At 39.0% G+C, this 22,055-nt stretch overlaps 1 protein-coding gene across 1 annotated transcript in view; it reads left to right on the top strand.

Annotated features, from left to right (window-relative positions):
- Positions 1–19,170, top strand: part of LOC128647518 (protein S100-P-like) — a 28,629-nt gene extending 9,459 nt beyond the window's left edge. Inside the window, exon 2 of the mRNA XM_053700303.1 lies at positions 19,036–19,170. Coding sequence (XP_053556278.1) covers positions 19,036–19,170 — 135 coding nt within the window. The remainder of the gene's footprint in view (positions 1–19,035) is intronic.
- Positions 19,171–22,055: the final 2,885 nt, after the last annotated feature.

The raw sequence follows: 22,055 nt of genomic DNA, 5'->3' as shown, positions 1-22,055 counted from the left end.
ATCATGGCGCCGGCTAGACACGCCCCTGGGTGGTGGGTTTTAATGTTGGGGGGTTGTATTTCTTTTTTTACAGGTCAAAGAGCTGATTACTTTGGGGCAATGCCCGCAAAAGGCCCTTTTAAGGGCTATTTGTAATTTAGTATAGGGTAGGGATTTTTATTATTTTGTTGGGTTTTTTTATTTTATTAGGGGGCTTAGATTAGGTGTAATTAGTTTAAAATTCTTGTAATTTTTTTTATTTTCTGTAATTTAGTGTTTGTTTGTTTTTGTACTTTAGTTTATTTTATTTTATTGTATTTAATTGTAGGTAATTTTAGTTAATTAATTTAATTTATTTAATTGTAGTGTTAGGTGTAATTGTAACTTAGGTTAGGATTTATTTTACAGGTAAATTTGTATTTATTTTAGCTAGGTAGTTATAAAATAGTTAATAACTATTTAATAACTATTCTACCTAGTTAAAATAAATACAAAGTTGCCTGTAAAATAAAAATAAACCCTAAGCTAGCTACAATGTAACTATTAATTATATTGTAGCTATCTTAGGGTTTATTTTATAGGTAAGTATTTAGTTTTAAATAGGAATAATTTAGTTAATAATAGTACATTTATTTAGATTAATTTAAATAATATTTAAATTAGGGGGGTGTTAGGGTTAGGGTTAGACTTAGGTTTAGGGGTTAATAAAATTAATATAGTGGCGACGGTGTAGGGGGGGGCAGATTAGGGGTTAATAAATATAATGTAGGTGGCGGCAGTATAGGGGCGGCAGATTAGGGGTTAATAAATATAATGTAGGTGGCGGCGGGGTCCGGGAGCGGCGGTTTAGGGGTTAATAATTTTATTAGAGTGGCGCTGGGCTCCGGGAGCGGCGATTTAGAGGTTAATACATTTATTAGAGTTGTGGCGGGGTCTGTGAGCAGTGGTTTAGGGGTTAATAATTTTATTAGAGTGGCGGTGGGCTCCGGGAGTGGCGATTTAGAGGTTAATACATTTATTAGAGTTGTGGCGGGGTCTGTGAGCGGTGGTTTAGGGGTTAATAAGTTTATTAGAGTGGCGGTGGGCTCTGGGAGTGGCGGTTTAGGGGTTAATAAGTATAATATAGGTGGCGGCAGTGTAGGGGGGGCAGATTAGGGGTGTTTAGACTCAGGGTACATGTTAGGGTGTTAAGTGTAAACATTTCCCATAGGAATCAATGGGATATCGGGCAGCAGCGAACATAAGCTTTCGCTGCTGTCAGACTCCCATTGATTCCTATGGCATCCGCTGCCTCCAGGGCAGCGGATTGAAAACCAGGTACACTGGGCCGGATAAGTGCCGAGCGTACCTGGTAGGATATTGATAACTAGCAAAAGTAGTCAGATTGTGCCGAACTTACGTCCGGAACATCTGGAGTGACGTAACCATTGATCTGTGTCGGACTGAGTCCGGCGGATCGTATGTTACGTCACTGAATTCTACTTTTGCCGGTCTATAGCCTTTGATAACTAAGGGGAATCAGGCTCGCCACAAATACGCTGCGTAAATCCAGCGTATTTGCGGTTGACAGCTTAATAAATAGAGGCCTATGAGTGAACTGTGGAATGCAAGCGATTGTCTCCAAGCGATAAGGGGTTTATCATGAAGGTTTGCTCTTGTCGGGCTTACCACTGGTATTACAAGTTAAAAGTAAACACTTGTTGGGCTTACCACTGGTATTACAAGTTAAAAGTAAACACTTGTTGGGCTTACCACTGGTATTATGAGTTAAAAGTAAACATAATCGCTTGACCACAATCGTGATTCTCTCTAGAACGATTACTGCAACTTCAGAGCTCTGGTTAACTGTTTTGCGAAACATCAAAGTTGCCAAGACTGCTGCTCCTTAACTCATCCGCCACCTCTGAGGTGGCAGACTGCTATCATCCCTATCAGCCACGAATGTGCAGGGGGCGACATTGCACAAGCATTTCACCAGAAATGTTTCTGCAATGTTAAATGCTGACAAAGTATGATGTTGGCATTTAGCGATGCAGGGCGGACATGATTCGCCATTTACAGACATATATACATATAAACATATAAATACATATGTACACATATATATAGACATATAATGAAGTGTATTGGAGCCTTTTACAGTTAAGTAGATGAAAACATGTAAAAACATAGTTATGCAATATTCATTATTAATATTCGGCTAGATTACGAGTTTTGTGGTATGAGTGAAAAAGCAGCGTTAAGGCTCATAACGCTGCTTTTTCACTACCGCTGGGATTATGAGCCTTGCAGGTTTAGGGGCACCGCACACTTTTTTGGCCGTACCGCAAATTAACTTACGGAATTTGCGTAAAGACTTTTTTCAATGGGACTTCCATAGCCCGATATTACAAGCTTTTTCTGGGAGGCCAAAAAGTGAGCGGAACAGCCTATCCCGCAAGATTCGTCACGCAATCGAAAGTCAGTAGTTATGAGTTTTACGCTACAAAGCTGTAGCATAAAACTCATAAATTAAGTGCTAAAAAGTACACTAACACCCATAAACTACCTATTAACCCCTAAATCGAGGCCCTCCTGCATTGCAAAAACTAAAATTATTAACCCCTAATCTGCTGCCCCTAACATCCAGACCGGCAGAAGTCTTCATCCAGGCGGCATCTTCTATCTTCATCCATCTGGAGCGGAGCGGGTCCATCTTCAATCCATCCGATGCGGAGCATCCTTTTCCATCGACATCCTAACGAAGAATGAAGGTTCCTTTAAATGACGTCATCCAAGATGGCGTCCCTTGAATTCCGATTGGCTGATAGGATTCTATCAGCCAATCGGAATTAAGGTAGGAAAAATCCTATTGGCTGATTGGGACAGCCAATAGGATTGAGCTCGCATTCTATTGGCTTATTGGGACAGCCAATAGAATGCGAGCTCAATCCTATTGGCTGATTGGATCAGCCAATAGGATTGAACTTCAATCCTATTGGCTGATTGGATCAGCCAATAGGATTTTTCCTACCTTCATTCCGATTGGCTGATAGAATCCTATCAGCCAATCGGAATTCAAGGGACGCCATCTTGGATGACGCCATTTAAAGGAACCTTCATTCTTTGTTAGGGCGTCGATGAAAGAGGATGCTCCGTGTCAGATGGATTGAAGATGGACCCGCTCCGCTCCGGATGGATGAAGATAGAAGATGCCGCCGGGATAAAGACTTCTGCCGGTCTGGATGTCCTCTTCTGCCCCGGATCGGATGAAGACTTCTTCCCCTCTGGAGGTCCACTTGTGCCCGGCTGGGTGAAGACAGCTCAAGGTAGGGTGATCTTCAGGGGGTTAGTGTTAGGTTTTTAGGGTGATCTTCAGGGGGTTAGTGTTAGGTTTTATTAAGGGGGGTTTGGGTGGGTTTTAGAATAGGGTTGGGTGTGTGGTTGGTGGGTTTTAATGTTGGGGGGTTGTATTTCTTTTTTTACAGGTAAAAGAGCTGATTACTTTGGGGCAATGCCCTGCAAAAGGCCCTTTTAAGGGCTATTTGTAATTTAGTATAGGGTAGGGATTTTTATTATTTTTTTTTTTTTTTTAATTTTATTAGGGGGCTTAGATTAGGTGTAATTAGTTTAAAATTCTTGTAATTTTTTTTATTTTCTATAATTTAGTGTTTGTTTGTTTTTGTACTTTAGTTTATTTTATTTTATTTTATTTAATTGTAGGTAATTTTAGTTAATTAATTTAATTTATTTAATTGTAGTGTTAGGTGTAATTGTAACTTAGGTTAGGATTTATTTTACAGGTAAATTTGTATTTATTTTAGCTAGGTAGTTGTAAAATAGTTAATAACTATTTAATAACTATTCTACCTAGTTAAAATAAATACAAAGTTGCCTGTAAAATAAAAATAAACCCTAAGCTAGCTACAATGTAACTATTAATTATATTGTAGCTATCTTAGGGTTTATTTTATAGGTAAGTATTTAGTTTTAAATAGGAATAATTTAGTTAATAATAGTACATTTATTTAGATTAATTTAAATAATATTTAAATTGGGGGGGTGTTAGGGTTAGGGTTAGACTTAGGTTTAGGGGTTAATAAAATTAATATAGTGGCGACGGTGTAGGGGGGGCAGATTAGGGGTTAATAAATATAATGTAGGTGGCGGCGGTATAGGGGCGGCAGATTAGGGGTTAATAAATATAATGTAGGTGGCGGCGGGGTCCGGGAGCGGCGGTTTAGTGGTTAATAACTTTATTTAGTTGCGGCGGGGTCCGGGAGCGGCGGTTTAGGGGTTAATAATTTTATTAGAGTGGCGGTGGGCTCCGGGAGCTGCGGTTTAGAGGTTAATACATTTATTAGAGTTGTGGCGGGGTCTGTGAGCGGCGGTTTAGGGGTTAATACGTTTATTAGAGTAGCGGTGGACTCTGGGAGTGGAGATTTAGGGGTTAATAAGTATAATATAGGTGGCGTCAGTGTAGGGGGGCAGATTAGGGGTGTTTAGACTCAGGGTACATGTTAGGGTGTTAGGTGTAAACATTTCCCATAGGAATCAATGGGATATCGGGCAGCAGCGAACATAAGCTTTCGCTGCTGTCAGACTCCCATTGATTCCTATGGCACCTGCCGCCTCCAGGGCATCGGATTGAAAACCAGGTACGCTGGGCCGGAAAAGTGCTGAGTGTACCTGGTAGGATCTTGATAACTAGCAAAAGTAGTCAGATTGTGCCGAACTTAAGTTCGGAACATCTGGAGTGACTTAACCATAGATCTGTGTCGGACTGAGTCCGCCGGATCGTATGTTACGTCACTGAATTCTACTTTTGCCGGTCTATAGCCTTTGATAACTAAGGGGAATCAGGCTCGCCACAAATACTCTGCGTAATTCCAGCGTATTTGCGGTTGACAGCTTGATAAATAGAGGCCTATGAGTGAACTGTGGAACGCAAGCAATTGTCTCCAAGCGATAAGGTGTTTATCATGAAGGTTTGCCCTTGTCGGGCTTACCACTGGTATTACAAGTTAAAAGTAAACACTTGTTGGGGTTACCACTGGTATTACGAGTTAAAAGTAAACATAATCGCTTGACCACAATCGTGATTCTCGCTAGAATGATTACTGCAACTTCAGAGTTCTGGTTAACTGTTTTGCGAAACATTAAAGTTGCCAAGACTGCTGCTCCTTAACTCATCCGCCACCACTGAGGTGGCAGACTGCTATCATCCCTATCAGCCACGAATGTGCATGGGGAAACATTACACAAGCATTTCACCAGAAATGTTTCTGCAATGTTAAATGCTGGCAAAGTATGATGTCGGCATTTAGCGATGCAGGTCGGACATGATTCGCCATAGCAAATCATGTCAGCCCGGGGTATGATAAATCTACCAGAAGTCTCAAGTGATAGAAAACAAATGTCTATATATATATATATATGTACATAAAGTATATATTTATGTATTTATATGTATTTACAGACATATACATATAAACATACAAATACATATGTACACATATATAGACATATAATGAAGTGTATTGGAGCCTTTTACAGTTAAGTAGATGAAAACATGTAAAAACATAGTTATGCAATATTCATTATTAATATTCGGCTAGATTACGAGTTTTGTGGTATGAGTGAAAAAGCAGCGTTAAGGCTCATAACGCTGCTTTTTCACTACCGCTGGAATTATGAGCCTTGCAGGTTTAGGGGCACCGCACACTTTTTTGGCCGTACCGCAAATTAACTTACGTAATTTGCGTAAAGACTTTTTTCAATGGGACTTCCATAGCCCGATATTACAAGCTTTTTCTGGGAGGCCAAAAAGTGAGCGGAACAGCCTATCCCGCAAGATTCGTAACGCAATCGAAAGTCAGTAGTTATGAGTTTTACGCTACAAAGCTGTAGCATAAAACTCATAAATTAAGTGCTAAAAAGTACACTAACACCCATAAACTACCTATTAACCCCTAAATCGAGGCCCTCCTGCATCGCAAAAACTAAAATTATTAACCCCTAATCTGCTGCCCCTAACATCCAAACCGGCAGAAGTCTTCATCCAGGCGGCATCTTCTATCTTCATCCATCTGGAGCGGAGCGGGTCCATCTTCAATCCATCCGATGCGGAGCATCCTCTTCCATCTACGTCCTAACGAAGAATGAAGGTTCCTTTAAATGACGTCATCCAAGATGGCGTCCCTTGAATTCCGATTGGCTAATAGGATTCTATCAGCCAATCGGAATTAAGGTAGGAAAAATCCTATTGGCTGATTGCCACAGCCAATAGGATTGAGCTCGCATTCTATTGGCTGATTGGGAAACCCAATAGAATGCAAGCTCAATCCTATTGGCTGATTGGATCAGCCAATAGGATTTTTCCTACCTTCATTCCGATTGGCTGATAGAATCCTATCAGCCAATCGGAATTCAAGGGACGCCATCTTGGATGACGTCATTTAAAGGAACCTTCATTCTTTGTTAGGACGTCGATGAAAGAGGATGCTCCGTGTCGGATGGATTGAAGATGGACCCGCTCCGCTCCGGATGGATGAAGATAGAAGATGCCGCCTATGAGTGAACTGTGGAACGCAAGCGATTGTCTCCAAGCGATAAGGGGTTTATCATGAAGGTTTGCCCTTGTCGGGCTTACCACTGGTATTACAAGTTAAAAGTAAACACTTGTTGGGCTTACCACTGGTATTACGAGTTAAAAGTAAACATAATCGCTTGACCACAATCGTGATTCTCGCTAGAATGATTACTGCAACTTCAGAGCTCTGGTTAACTGTTTAGCGAAACATTAAAGTTGCCAAGACTGCTGCTCCTTAACTCATCCGCCACATCTGAGGTGGCAGACTGCTATCATCCCTATCAGCCACGAATGTGCAGGGGGCGACATTGCACAAGCATTTCACCAGAAATGTTTCTGCAATGTTAAATGCTGACAAAGTATGATGTTGGCATTTAGCGATGCAGGGCGGACATGATCAGCCCGGGGTATGATAAATCTACCAGAAGTCTCAAGTGTTAGAAAAAAAATGTCTATATATATATGTACATAAAGTATATATTTATGTATTTATATGTATTTACAGACATATATACATATAAACATATAAATACATACGTACACATATATAGACATATACTGAAGTGCATTGGAGCCTTTTACAGTTAAGTAGATGAAAACATGTAAAAACATAGCTATGAAATAATTATTATTAATATTTGGCTAGATTACGAGTTTTGTGGTATGAGTGAAAAAGCAGCGTTAAGGCTCATAACGCTGCTTTTTCACTACCGTTGGTATTATGAGCCTTGCAGGTTTAGGGGCACCGCACACTTTTTTGGCCGTACCACAAATTAACTTACGGAATTTGCGTAAAGACTTTCTTCAATGGGACTTCCATAGCGCCGATATTACAAGCTTTTTCTGGGAGGCCAAAAAGTGAGCGGAACAGCCTATCCCGCAAGATTCGTAACGCAATCTAAAGTCAGTAGTTATGAGTTTTACGCTACAAAGCTGTAGCATAAAACTCATAACTTAAGTGCTAAAAAGTAAACTAACACCCATAAACTACCTATTAACCCCTAAACCAAGGCCCTCCTGCATCGCAAACACTAAAATTATTAACCCCTAATCTGCTGCCCCTAACATCGCTGCCACCTACCTACATTTATTAACCCCTAATCTGCCGCCCCTAACGTTGCCGCCACTATACTAAAGTTATTAACCCCTAAACCTAAGTCTAACCCTAACCCTAACACCCCCTAACTTAAATATAATTAAAATAAATCTAAATAAATATTACTATCATTACCTAAATTATTCCTATTTAAAACTAAATACTTACCTGTAAAATAAACCCTAAACTAGCTACAATATAACTAATAGTTAGCTAGCTTAGAGTTTATTTTTATTTTACAGACAAGTTTGTATTTATTTTAACCAGGTAGAATAGTTAGTAAATAGTTATTAACTATTTACTAACTGCCTAGCAAAAATAAATACAAATTTACCTGTAAAATAAAATCGAACCTGTGCTACACTAACACCTAACCTTACACTACAATTAAATAAATGACCTAAATTAAATACAATTAACTAAATTACAATAAAAAACAAACACTAAATTACAAAAAATAAAAAAGACATTATCAGATATTTAAACTAATTACACCTAATCTAATAGCCCTATCAAAATAAAAAAAAGCCCTCCCAAAATAAAAAAAAACCCTAGCCTAAAATTAACTACCAATATCGGGGCATTGCCCAAAAGAAATCAGCTCTTTTACCTGTAAAAAAAAACACCCCAACAGTAAAACCCACTACCCACACAACCAAACCCCCCAAATAAAAACCTAACTAAAAAAACGTAAGCTCCTATTGCCCTGAAAAGGGCATTTGTATGGGCATTGCCCTTAAAAGGGCATTTAGCTCTTTTTCTGCCCAAAAGCCCTAATCTAAAACTAAAACCCACCCAATAAACCCTTAAGAAAAACTAACACTAACCCCCGAAGATCCACTTACAGTTTTGAAGACCGGACATCCATCCTCAACGAAGCCGGGAGAAGTCCTCAGCGAAGAGGCAAAAAGTCCTCAACGAAGCCGGGAGAAGTCTTCATCTAAGCCGGCAGAAGTGGTCCTCCAGACGGGCAGAAGTCTTCATCCAGACGGCATCTTCTATCTTCATCCATCCGGCGCGGAGCGGCTCCATCTTCAAGACATCCGGCATGGAGCATCCTCTTATTTCGACGGTGACTAAAGAATGAAGGTTCCTTTAAGGGACGTAATCCAAGATGGCGTCCCTTGAATTCCGATTGACTGATAGAATTCTATCAGCCAATCGGAATTAAAGGTGAACAAATCCTATTGATTCAATCAGTGAAATAGGATTGAGCTTGCATACTATTGGCTGTTGCAATCAGCCAACAGAATGCAAGCTCAATCCTATTGCAAAAGGGGGTCCAACCTATATATATATATATATATATATATATATATATATATATACAACAACATTTTAAATTAGGGGGAGGTAAAAAGTGAGTTTAAAATCCTCCACTACGCATAAAATAGAGAAAATAACTCATTGTGTAGCTCATTAACAAATCTAGACAAGCCAGAAGGCTTGTTTTTCCCACAGAAAATCTCTGGAATACATTATTTCCAATGCAGCAAAGGATTCTGGGTAAGATATGCAAATTAGGTTCACAATGAAACACCTTTTTACTGCAGCCTGCTTCTCAGCAGATTCCCTTAATGCCAAGTATCGCTGTTCACACAGCTTATAGACTTAGCTAGGGTTAATGCAGTGATTCAAAACTATCCCAGGACAGACTGTTTCGTAGTTATTGCTACTCATCAGCTGGGAGAAAGTTTAAATCACTGCTGGGTGAAGTTGATTCCTGGCAAATACAACAACATTTTAAATTAGGGGGAGGTAAAAAGTGAGTTTAAAATCCTCCACTACGCATAAAATAGAGAAAATAACTCATTGTGTAGCTCATTAACAAATCTAGACAAGCCAGAAGGCTTGTTTTTCCCACAGAAAACCTCCCCCTAATTAAAAATGTTGTATTTGCCAGGAAATAGGTTTCTGAATGTTATTTTCAATCTCACTGTTCGGAGGAATCAACTTGGGAGGGAGGCATTTGTCCTGCCCTGTGCCACTGTCAGTAACAAAATGACGGCTGGTGCACTATAAACAGTTAAACAATTTTTCTTGACCCATAATTGCAGTTCTGTTGTTCTGGGACAAGGGGAGGGAAAGTATTCAGCACAGACTAAACAGATGTGTATAGTAGGCAGTGTGCTGTGATGTATGATACCACTTGCTTTCCCTGAAATCTGAGGTCTGAGTTTTGATTACCCTGTGCTGTCCCCTCACTTCTCTCCCCTCTAAACAAGCAGATATACAATGCAGAATTATATTTAATGGGTAACAAAAAAATCAAACATAAAGATGCCTTGAGTATGAGCTTTGCCTAAGGCCTCATTAACTCTAAGGCAGCCTCTGTGTGTATATGTGTGTGTATGTATATATACAGTGTATATATATATATATATATATATATATATATATATTTATAATATAAAAAAACAATAGTCAGCATGACTGTAGGTGTTCCAAATCAGCAACAAAATCGTCATTAAAAGAAAAATCCAGTTATTTTATTAAACTTTGGACTTGCAGGTGTTTTCATACAAGCTGAACATTTCATTTGGGCAACTGCTTTAAAGACATGCCATTAAAAAAAAAAGTCCTTTGGGGGGGGGGGGGGGGCACTGGGCTGATTTACCTTAAAATGCCTGGGCCTATTTTTGGTCCCAGTCCGGCCCTGAATAAAGGACTAGATTACAATTGCAGCCCTAATTTATCGAACACACAAATGGGCAAATTTGCTAGTTTGCAGGCGTGTGATAAATAATCAGCAATTACAAGTGGCTGGTTATTGCTACAACAAGCTCGCTGATGCAATCAATGCTTAGAAAATTAACCAGAGATCAGAACTCTGGTTAATTTTATAATAGTGCCCCAAAAGCTTCCAAAATACAGTGTAGTGTGTTTTTTTTTTGTTTTTTGTTTTTTTTTTAAATGTAGCATATATTTATTTTTAATAAAATAGCTGCACTAGGCAGTATTTTGGGAGTAAAGTCGGAGACTGTAGCGTGTTAGAAAGAATGGCACTGAAAAGTGCCTTTACATTGCGGTCTATGGGAACTGTGTGCTCCCAGTAAATATATATGTATGTGATTATATACATATATATTTATGTGTTAATATGTGTATATAAAGCATATAAATATATATTTACACTTTGCTTCCCATCACTGCACGACTTACCCCTTCGCTACGCTAGTTTTAATGGTGTGTCTCACAGCATAAGAACGAGGCTCCCGTTAGAGCAAGTATTCACTGTGTGTGATTTTTAAATTACAATTTTCATTGTGCACTTTTGTCATGTGTGCATCTACTTCCCATACAAAAATGCAGTATACGCCCATTTGCTACACAACCTGCCTTCAGGCTAAAAAATGACATTATAGAGTTTCACTAGGGAAATAAAAGACTGGCGCGCATTCTTATAGAGTCTCACCAGCCCAGAGAGCTTTTAAGAATCAGGCCCTTAATGACTTTTGTTGAGAGCTATGAGCTAAACCTATATCTAAGCCCTCCCTAGACAGACAAATATTAATCTAGTCTGAGCCATGAAAGTATAATTTTGACACCTCTGCATTTATGCAGAGGAACAAGTACAATGTTCTGGAATGGCCATCCCAGTCCCCAAACCTGAATATCATTGGAAATCTGTGGGGTGATTTGAAGCGAGCTGTCCATGCTCGGCAACCATCAAACCTAACTGAACTGGAGATGTTTTGCAAGGAGGAATGGCCCAAAATACCTTCATCCAGAATCCAGACACTCATAACAGGCTATAGGAAGCATCTAGAGGCTGTTATTTCTGCTAAAGGAGGCTCTACTAAATATTGATGCAATATTTCTGTTGGGGTTCCCAAATTTATGCACCTGTCTAATTTTGTTTTGATGCATATTGCACATTTTCTGTTAATCCAATAAACCTCATTTCACTACTGAAATATTACTGTGTCCTTTAGTTATTTGATAGATCAAAATGAAATTGCTGATCCAAACACCCAATTATTTATAAATGAAAATCATTGAAATTGTCAGGGCTGCCTAAACTTTTGCATACAACTGTAGGTATAGTTTTATATATATATATATATATATATATATATATATATATATATATATATATATATATATATATATATATATATATATTTATATTTATACAATTATGTGATTCATAGTTGCTAAGAGTTATTGCAGTGTTCATGAAGTGTAAAACATATCTATGAAACACATTCAGACATCAAAGGAAACAAAGTATCGAGCTTCAGTGAGCATGACTGTAAACTTGACCTACACAGCAAAAGATCCCTATAGTACAATATGATAGGAGACAGAATTGTCAATAAGCAAAGTGGAAAAATGTGTTATAGGATTCAGAATGTATGCTATAGCTTTACCAAGTAAAGTGGTAATGCAGGGTTTCCGGGATACAATACAAGTTGGAGCAGATGCCAGAGTAATATGCAGTGTAGCTTTGGTGATAGATAAGTTGCAAGTTAGAGTATTAAATACTATTTTGGCAATAATTGGAGAATCACAGGGAAGCAGCTTGGTTAACTGAAATACATAAATGTAGAGTTCTGAGTATATATAGTTACAGCAGAATATTATTGAGCAATAAACTTGAAACAGCAAATAGTTGAAAACTTCAGAGTATGATTCATTTGTAGCAATCAGAGAGTGATAATAGCAAAATACAAACTTGTAATTTAGGCTGAGTTTAAAGTTTTCAAAATAGCAGTGTTCAGGAAACAAAGAAGTAAAAGTATGGTTACTTGCTGCGAGTAGAAATCAGGCTTTAATAGACAGGTAAGGCTGTAAAGTTTAATATCTTTAGAAAAGAAATGCTGGAAACAAACACAGGAATCTGTATATCAGGAACAAACTTCAATCCCTGCGCGCCAGGTCTTATTTGTCTACATCAGAACAAAGTTCCAATGTAAACAAATAAGTAAAAATTTAAATCACGTGATCTGTAATGTGATTGAGTGATTTCAATGATGGGATTGGGTCATGGGGAAGTGCCTATGACACTAGGCATGCCCTCTAGCCTGTGATCCCAGTTAGTGAGCTGCTATGGCTTCAGTACAGTCAAACGGCTAGGATATTTCATGCGGTCCTAATGGCGCTAAAGTCCAGCGCAGTTAGGATGGCATGGAATGACCTAACGGCGGGAAGGGGTTAAAGCTAGTGCAAAGAACAATAAACCTGAGCATGGTTAAATAGAGCTGAGAGAATCAGGTGCATGAATAATTAATTAGACAGGTAAGTTACAGCAATAGAATCTATGCTTGCGCTAAATCAATAACTCTTCCATTTTTGTGCACATATTAAATTGTAGTTGGTAAATTTTATTCACCCCATAATACTTTTGTGAGCACTATTAACTGGGCTGGAACAAAGTTGTACTAGCACAATGATTAGCAAAGGCACACAAAAAATCAATTGCATAAACATATTCCTCATCTCTGCCCCAGCACTATTAACCCTTAAACTGCTACAACCACCACCGCAAACCCCCCTACAGTATTAACCTCTAAACAGGCACAACCACCCTCACAAAAAAATCATACACTATTTAACTCTTAAACTGCCATAAACCCTGTTGCAAACAAAAACGCTGTCAAGGCAAAAACAAAACATAGTTTAGGTCTATAAGGTCTCTTTGCAGTTCTCTTTTATTGCCTTTGCTACACACATTCAACAAGATTACAAGTTTTGTGGTACGGTGCAGTACGGCTATACCACTGAAGAAATGGCCATTGCGCGCAGAATGGCCGGTCTCCCGTATTACAAGTTGCGGCGGTACAGCTATACCGCAAGCGTTTTAGCCTGTATATTACATTAGCGTTATAGCTTATACCACTCTGATCCATTCCGCGATCAAAGACCAGTAGTTATGGATTTTTCTAAACAAAAATGTTTCACAAAACTCATAACAAAAATATTACAAAGTACATTATCACACATAAACTACCTATTAACCCCTAAACCGCCATCCCCCTGCATCGCAAATAATATAATAAACCTATTAACCCCTAATCCGCCGCTAGTACCAACCCTCCCATCCACATTGCCAATACTAAACATAATAACCCCTAAACCGCCGACCCCCCACATCGCCAACACTAAATAAACCTATTAACTCCTAAACCTTCGGCCCCCTACATCGCTACTAGTATAATAAATCTATTAAGCCCTAAACCACTGGGCCCCCACATCGCTACTACTAAACTAAAACTAATAAACCCTAAACCTCCGGCCCCCCACATCGCAACACACTAAATTAAACTATTAACCCCTAAACCTAACACCCCCTAACTTTAAATTAAAGTTACAATATAACTAACTTTAAAAAAAAAAATCCTGTGAAATAAAAAAATGTGTAAACTATAAATTAACCTAATATAACTATTTAAAAAAATAAAATAAACGAAAAATTAAAACCTAATTTTCAAAATGAAAAAATCCTAACACTACAAATAAATAACAAAAACCTAACATTACCATTAAAAACACTAAAATTATGAAAATAAAAATAATCTAACATTACAAAAAAACAAAAACACTAAGGCCTAGATTTAGAGTTTGGCGTTAGCCGTGAAAACCAGCGTTAGAGGCTCCTAACGCTGGTTTTAGGCTACCTCCGGTATTTGGAGTCACTCAAAATAGGGTCTAACGCTCACTTTTCAGCCGCGACTTTTCCATACCGCAGATCCCCTTACGTAAATTGCGTATCCTATCTTTTCAATGGGATCTTTCTAACTCCGGTATTTAGAGTCGTGTCTGAAGTGAGCATTAGAAATCTAACGACAAAACTCCAGCCGCAGGAAAAAAGTCAGTAGTTAAGAGCTTTCTGGGCTAACGCCGGTTTATAAAGCTCTTAACTACTGTACTCTAAAGTACACCCATAAACTACCTATGTACCCCTAAACCGAGGTCCCCCCACATCGCCGCAACTCGATTAAATTTTTTTAACCCCTAATCTGCCGACCGCCAACTACGTTATCCTTATGTACCCCTAATCTGCTGCCCCTAACACCGCCGACCCCTATATTATATTTATTAACCCCTAATCTGCCCCCCACAACGTCGCCGCCAGCTACCTACACTTATTAACCCCTAATCTGCCGTCCGCACGCCGCCGCCAGCTACATTATCCCTATGTACCCCTAATCTGCTGCCCTAACATCGCCGACCCCTATATTATATTTATTAACCCCTAATCTGCCCCCCACAACGTCGCCGCCAGCTACCTACACTTATTAACCCCTAATCTGCCGTCCGCACGCTGCCGCCAGCTACATTATCCCTATGTACCCCTAATCTGCTGCCCTAACATCGCCGACCCCTATATTATATTTATTAACCCCTAACCTGCCCTCCCTAACATCGCCGACACCTAACTTCAATTATTAACCCCTAATCTGCCGACCAAATCTCGCCGCTATTCTAATAAATGTATTAACCCCTAAAGCTAAGTCTAACCCTAACACTAACACCCCCCTAAATTAAATATAATTTTATTCTAACGAAATTAATTAACCCTTATTAAATAAATTATTCCTATTTAAAGCTAAATACTTACCTGTAAAATAAATCCTAATATAGCTACAACATAAATTATAATTATATTATAGCTATTTTAGGATTAATATTTATTTTACAGGTAACTTTGTATTTATTTTAACCAGGTACAATAGCTATTAAATAGTTAAGAACTATTTAATAGCTAAAATAGTTAAAATAATTTCAAATTGACCTGTAAAATAAATCCTAACCTAAGTTACAATTAAACCTAACACTACACTATCAATAAATAAATTAAATACAATACCTACAAATAACTACAATGAAATAAACTAACTAAAGTACAAAAAATAAAAAAGAACTAAGTTACAAAAAATAAAAAAATATTTACAAACATAAGAAAAATATTACAACAATTTTAAACTAATTACACCTACTCTAAGCCCCCTAATAAAATAACAAAGCCCCCCAAAATAAAAAAATGCCCTACCCTATTCTAAATTACTAAAGTTCAAAGCTCTTTTACCTTACCAGCCCTGAACAGGGCCCTTTGCGGGACATGCCCCAAGAAGTTCAGCTCTTTTGCCTGTAAAAAAAAACATACAATACCCCCCCAACATTACAACCCACCACCCACATACCCCTAATCTAACCCAAACCCCCCTTAAATAAACCTAACACTAAGCCCCTGAAGATCATCCTACCTTGTCTTCACCTCACCGGGTATCACCGATCGGTCCTGGCTCCAAAATCTTCATCCAACCCAAGCGGGGGCTGGCGATCCATCATCCGGTGGCTGAAGAGGTCCAGAAGAGGCTCCAAAGTCTTCATCCTATCCGGGAAGAAGAGTAGATCCGGACCGGCAACCATCATCTTCCAAGCGGCATCTTCTATCTTCATCCGATGAGGACCGGCTCCATCCTGAAGAATCCATCGCGGACCCATCTTCATCCGGCGACGTCCAACTGAAGAATGACGGTTCCTTTAAGGGACGTCATCCAAGATGGCGTCCCTCGAATTCCGATTGGCTAATAGGATTCTATCAGCCAATCGGAATTAAGGTAGGAATATTCTGATTGGCTGATGGAATCAGCCAATCAGAATCAAGATCAATCCGATTGGCTGATCCAATCAGCCAATCAGATTGAGCTCGCATTCTATTGGCTGATCGGAACAGCCAATAGAATGCGACCTCAATCTGATTGGCTGATTGGATCAGCCAATCGGATTGATCTTGATTCTGATTGGCTGATTCCATCAGCCAATCAGAATATTCCTACCTTAATTCCGATTGGCTGATAGAATCCTATCAGCCAATCGGAATTCGAGGGACGCCATCTTGGATGATGTCCCTTAAAGGAACCGTCACTCTTCAGTTGGACGTCGCCGGATGAAGATGGGTCCGCAGTGGAGGTCTTCAGGATGGAGCCGGTCCTCATCGGATGAAGATAGAAGATGCCGCTTGGAAGATGATGGTTGCCGGTCCGGATCTACTCTTCTTCCCGGATAGGATGAAGACTTTGGACCCTCTTCTGGACTTCTTCAGTGGATGTCTAGCCCCCGCTTGGGTTGCATGAAGATATCGGAGCCAGGACGGATCGGTGTGATACCCGTTGAGGTGAAGACAAGGTAGGATGATCTTCAGGGGCTTAGTGTTAGGTTTATTTAAGGGGGGTTTGGGTTAGATTAGGGGTATGTGGGTGGTGGGTTGTAATGTTGGGGGGGGTATTGTATGTTTTTTTTTTACAGGCAAAAGAGCTGAACTTCTTGGGGCATGCCCCGCAAAGGGCCCTGTTCAGGGCTGGTAAGGTAAAAGAGCTTTGAACTTTAGTAATTTAGAATAGGGTAGGGCATTTTTTATTTTGGGGGGCTTTGTTATTTTATTAGGGGGCTTAGAGTAGGTGTAATTAGTTTAAAATTGTTGTAATATTTTTCTAATGTTTGTAAATATTTTTTTATTTTTTGTAACTTAGTTCTTTTTTATTTTTTGTACTTTAGTTAGTTTATTTCATTGTAGTTATTTGCAGATATTGTATTTAATTAATGTATTGATAGTGTAGTGTTAGGTTTAATTGTAGGTAATTGTAGATATTTTATTTAATTAATTTAATGATAGTGTAGTGTTAGGTTTAATTGTAACTTAGGTTAGTATTTATTTTACAGGTAATTTTGTAATTATTTTAACTATTTTAGCTATTGTACCTGGTTAAAATAAATACAAAGTTACCTGTAAAATAAATATAAATCCTAAAATAGCTATAATATAAATATAATTTATATTGTAGCTATATTAGGATTTATTTTACAGGTAAGTATTTAGCTTTAAATAGGAATACTTTATTTAATAAGAGATAATTAATTTCGTTAGATGTAAATTATATTTAATTTAGGGGGGTGTTAGTGTTAGGGTTAGACTTAGCTTTAGGGGTTAATACATTTATTAGAATAGCGGTGAGCTCCAGTCAGCAGATTAGGGGTTAATAATTAAAGTTAGGTGTCGGCGATGTTAGGGAGGGCAGATTAGGGGTTAATACTATTTATTATAGGGTTAGTGAGGCGGATTAGGGGTTAATAACTTTATAATAATAGCGGTGCGGTCCGCTCGGCAGATTAGGGGTTAATAAGTGTAGGCAGGTGGAGGCGACGTTGTGGGGGGCAGATTAGGGGTTATTAAATATAATATAGGGGTCGGCGGTGTTAGGGGCAGCAGATTAGGGGTACATAGGGATAATGTAAGTAGCGGCGGTTTACGAAGCGGCAGATTAGGGGTTAATAATAATATGCAGGTGTCAGCGATAGCGGGGGCGGCAGATTAGGGGTTAATAAGTGTTTAGACTTGGGGTACATGTTAGAGTGTTAGGTGCAGACGTAGGAAGTGTTTCCCCATAGCAAACAATGGGGCTGCGTTAGGAGCTGAACGCGGCTTTTTTGCAGGTGTTAGGTTTTTTTCAGCTCAAACAGTCCCATTGTTTCCTATGGGGGAATCGTGCACGAGCACGTTTTTGAGGCTGGCCGCTTGCGTAAGCAACTCTGGTATCGAGAGTTGAAGCTGCGTTAAATATGCTCTACGCTCCTTTTTTGGAGCCTAACGCAGCCTTTATGTGGACTCTCAATACCAGAGTTATTTTTATGGTGCGGCCAGAAAAAAGCCGGCGTTAGATTTTCGGGTCGTTACCGACAAACCTCTAAATCTAGCCGTAAGATTACTAAAAATAATAAACGAAATTATCCAAAACACTAAAAATTAAACCTAATTTGAAACCCCTATAAAAACAAAAAAGCCACCCTAAAATAAAAACACCCCTTTGTGAGCGCAATGCTTCCTTGCAATGCGAGCTTGCGTTCGCATTGCTCTTAACTTATAATACTAGCGCACATTAGCATGCGCTGGTATTACTTAGTGGAGCGCTAATATTGTTTTTGCGAAAGCGATATTTAGTGCTCCAATTGTAATCTGGCCCACATTTTTTTAATGAGTATTTTTTGTGTGAATGGTTTAAGTATTAACTTTGTATGATTTTTAAATTACAATTTTCATTGCGCCCATACAAAAATGCAGTATTACTCCCCTTTGCTAGATATCCTGCTTTACAGGGCTTTACAGAGTTTCACCAGGGAAATAGAAAGACTGGCGAGCATTCTTATAGAGTCTCACCAGCCCAGAGAGCCTTTTAGAATTGGGCTCTTAATGACAAATGTTGAGAGCTACGCGCTAAACCTACATCTAAGCCCTCCCTAGACATACAAATATAAATCTAGTCTGAGCCATAAAAGTTTAATTTTGACTTTGATGCACCTTTAACGAAGCCTTGATGTATTATTGTAATATAAAAAATATGTTAATCATATTTTAACTAATCCATTTTATATTATTAATTTTTAGAATGCAAAAGGGAAGGATGCTTCAGACAAAATCCTGAAAGATCTGAAGGAAAATCGAGGTGCAATTCTGAGCTTGGATGAATTCCTTATCCTTGTGGCTAAAGTGCTCGTAATAAGAAGAAATGAAACAAAATAAATAATTTAAATAATCTGCATATACTGTATTTGTGAATATATTATCACGTTCATGATTTAATATAAAAACCATCCAAACATGTTCTATAATAATAAAAATAAAAAATAGATAATGGTTCCAAGATAAATTTAATTAAATTTATGAATAAAGAGATATTTTCCTTTTTGGTGCCATTTTCTTTTATAATTCAGTACATATAAACTAATAAAGGACAACACCTTTATTAATAATATAGGTGATCATGTAGTAAGGCACAATATAAAAAAATATGTATATTTAGTAGAATATACAAAAAAAAGCAGTGTTACAGGTTAGAATACAACTTTTCATTGGGTTTTCCTGAGGCGGTGTCGGGTTTTTCACCTACGCCTCAACTCAGCATGCAGAATTGAAAAAAGACGGAATTGTTTCTCATTTCATGGTTGTGTTTTGTTATTTCAAAGCTGATGAGGTTGTGTCATTTTCTTTTTTTTTATTTCTCTTGAATATATGAGTTGAAAGTAAACTGTATTCGCCCACGTGCTAACCCGTGCGTAAAAAGCCGAACTTACAATATCAAGCGTGTTAACGTATTCCCCCTTAGAAGTAAATGGAGAAAAAAAGGTATAAAATAAAAAACTAACGCCCTACTCACAAGCAAACCCAATCGCATATTCTCAAGTGCGCTAACCCGACATGAAAACATGAATATTTCACATTCCAATGTTCTTCACATAGCAGAATATGTTCCATTGATTCATAAATACATATTTCTACATATATCTGATGGTATTTTGGTAAAATATATAAATATCTAGCTATATATATATATATATATATATATATATATATATATATATATATATATATATATATATATATATATATTCCAATGGATTGTCCCCACTTGTAGCGCAAAAAATCTCTCTCCAAAGAAAAGTAAAACTTCCTTTATTGTAGTAACAAAAGTAAAAACATGACAGCCTACACACGACTGTAATAAAGCACTAAATGTAAAAACACAGTGTCAGTGATCTGAACCACATGCAGACATGTTTCGTGCAGTTGCGCAACTGCACAAACTGAACCACATGCAGACATGTTTCGTGATCAAGTGCGCAACTGCACGAAACATGTCTGCATGTGGTTCAGATCACTGACACTGTGTTTTTACATTTAGTGCTTTATTACAGTCGTGTGTAGGCTGTCATGTTTTTACTTTTGTTACTACAATAAAGGAAGTTTTACTTTTCTTTGGAGAGAGATTTTTTGCGCTACAAGTGGGGACAATCCATTGGAATATATTCTATTTACTCAGACGCTGACTACAGACCGGCTCAGTCTCCACAGCTGCAGATCTCCATACACTCTGAGCCAATTGCTCCCCAGCGTGTTACCGGACAGTGAGTGGTATACAGGTACCTTTTGAAATTATATTGCTAAAGTCTATGTGTGCGCTACTTACTTACAAAGTGTTCTTTTTATATATATATATATATATATATATATATATATAATATAATATATATGGTTATATTGTTACGGTTACCCTTAGTCTCGCTGAGAGATGGACCGCTTAGTAGCCTGGATCCCTATTGCTAAAGAGGGGAGAAGCTGCTTTCCATAGTATTCTATATGAGTCTCGCAAATATAGAATAATCTCCCTTAGCTGCAGTACAGCTAGGATACCCTTCTGCCCACAAAAATGAGTCAACGCTGCGATTGAGGGTCAAAACAAGAACTCAGGACTGGGATGCCCAGCCTGCTTTTTATTAAGGTTACATGCACACAGGGCACTCCCAGGGGGAGAGGGGGGGAAGCACAAAATCCCCCATCACACATTTAGATAGAGAGCACTGTCCTTTGACAGGCCACAATAGGATTACAGTACTTAAGATAACAAGTTTACAAGTTCATCTTATCAATTAGCAGTCTGGCTCCAGAGGTGATTAGACAATAGTTTCTAAAAGCTGAAAAAAAAGAGTTAACTCTTTATGAAATGAAACTTGTTACGGTTTTCTTGGAGCCCTTCTTAGGCGCTGGCTTGCTGGTTCAGGCATTGCTGCTGGGAAATAAGCTCTTCACAACAAAATAACTAATGCTTCTGTAACATTGCTCCCTTTCTGTGGAACACTCTGGCAGACACGGTCTGACCCCTTTTCGGGGCAGACTAAGGCTGTCCAGACCGCTGGTTATGCGGGGCTGAGGTCGGTTTGTCTGGACAACCCGTCGGCGTTGCCATTCTGTTTCCCAGGTCTGTAAGTAATGGTGAAATTGAAGGTTTGCAACGATAAGCTCCAACGTAATAGCCTGCCGTTATCTCCAGAGACCCGGTTCAGCCACACCAACGGGTTATGGTCGGTGACCAGAGTGAACTCCTGACCATATAAATAGGGAGTCAATTTCTTTAATGCCCACACCAAAGCCAAACACTCCTTTTCGACCGCTGCATAGCTGACTTCGCGGGGCAGGAGCTTCCGGCTGATGTAGGCAACTGGATGCTCCCCTCCATCTTCGCCTACTTGGCTGAGGACGGCTCCCAGCCCGAACATGGAAGCATCGGTATGGACGATAAAACGTTTGTTAAGGGCTGGGGCCGCCAAGACAGGAGCGTTAATTAGAGCATTTTTGAGAGCCTGGAAAGCCGTTTCACAGTGGGGAGACCACAGGACCTGTCGAGGTAAGTTCTTCTTGGTCAAGTCAGTCAGGGGTTTGGCAAGTGTGCTGTAGTCTGGTACGAACCGTCTATAGTACCCTGCCGTGCCCAGGAAGGCTAGGACCTGAGTCTTAGTGATGGGGGTGGGCCAACTGGCGACAGCTTCTATTTTGGCCGGCTCTGGTCGCTGCTTTCCACACCCCACCCGGTGACCCAGGTACTGTACCTCGGCCATCCCAAAGTGGCATTT

The sequence above is a fragment of the Bombina bombina genome, chromosome 2 (genome assembly GCF_027579735.1).
Source record: "Bombina bombina isolate aBomBom1 chromosome 2, aBomBom1.pri, whole genome shotgun sequence".
Lineage (NCBI taxonomy): Eukaryota > Metazoa > Chordata > Amphibia > Anura > Bombinatoridae > Bombina > Bombina bombina.
This window is presented reverse-complemented; position numbering and strand designations above follow the sequence as displayed.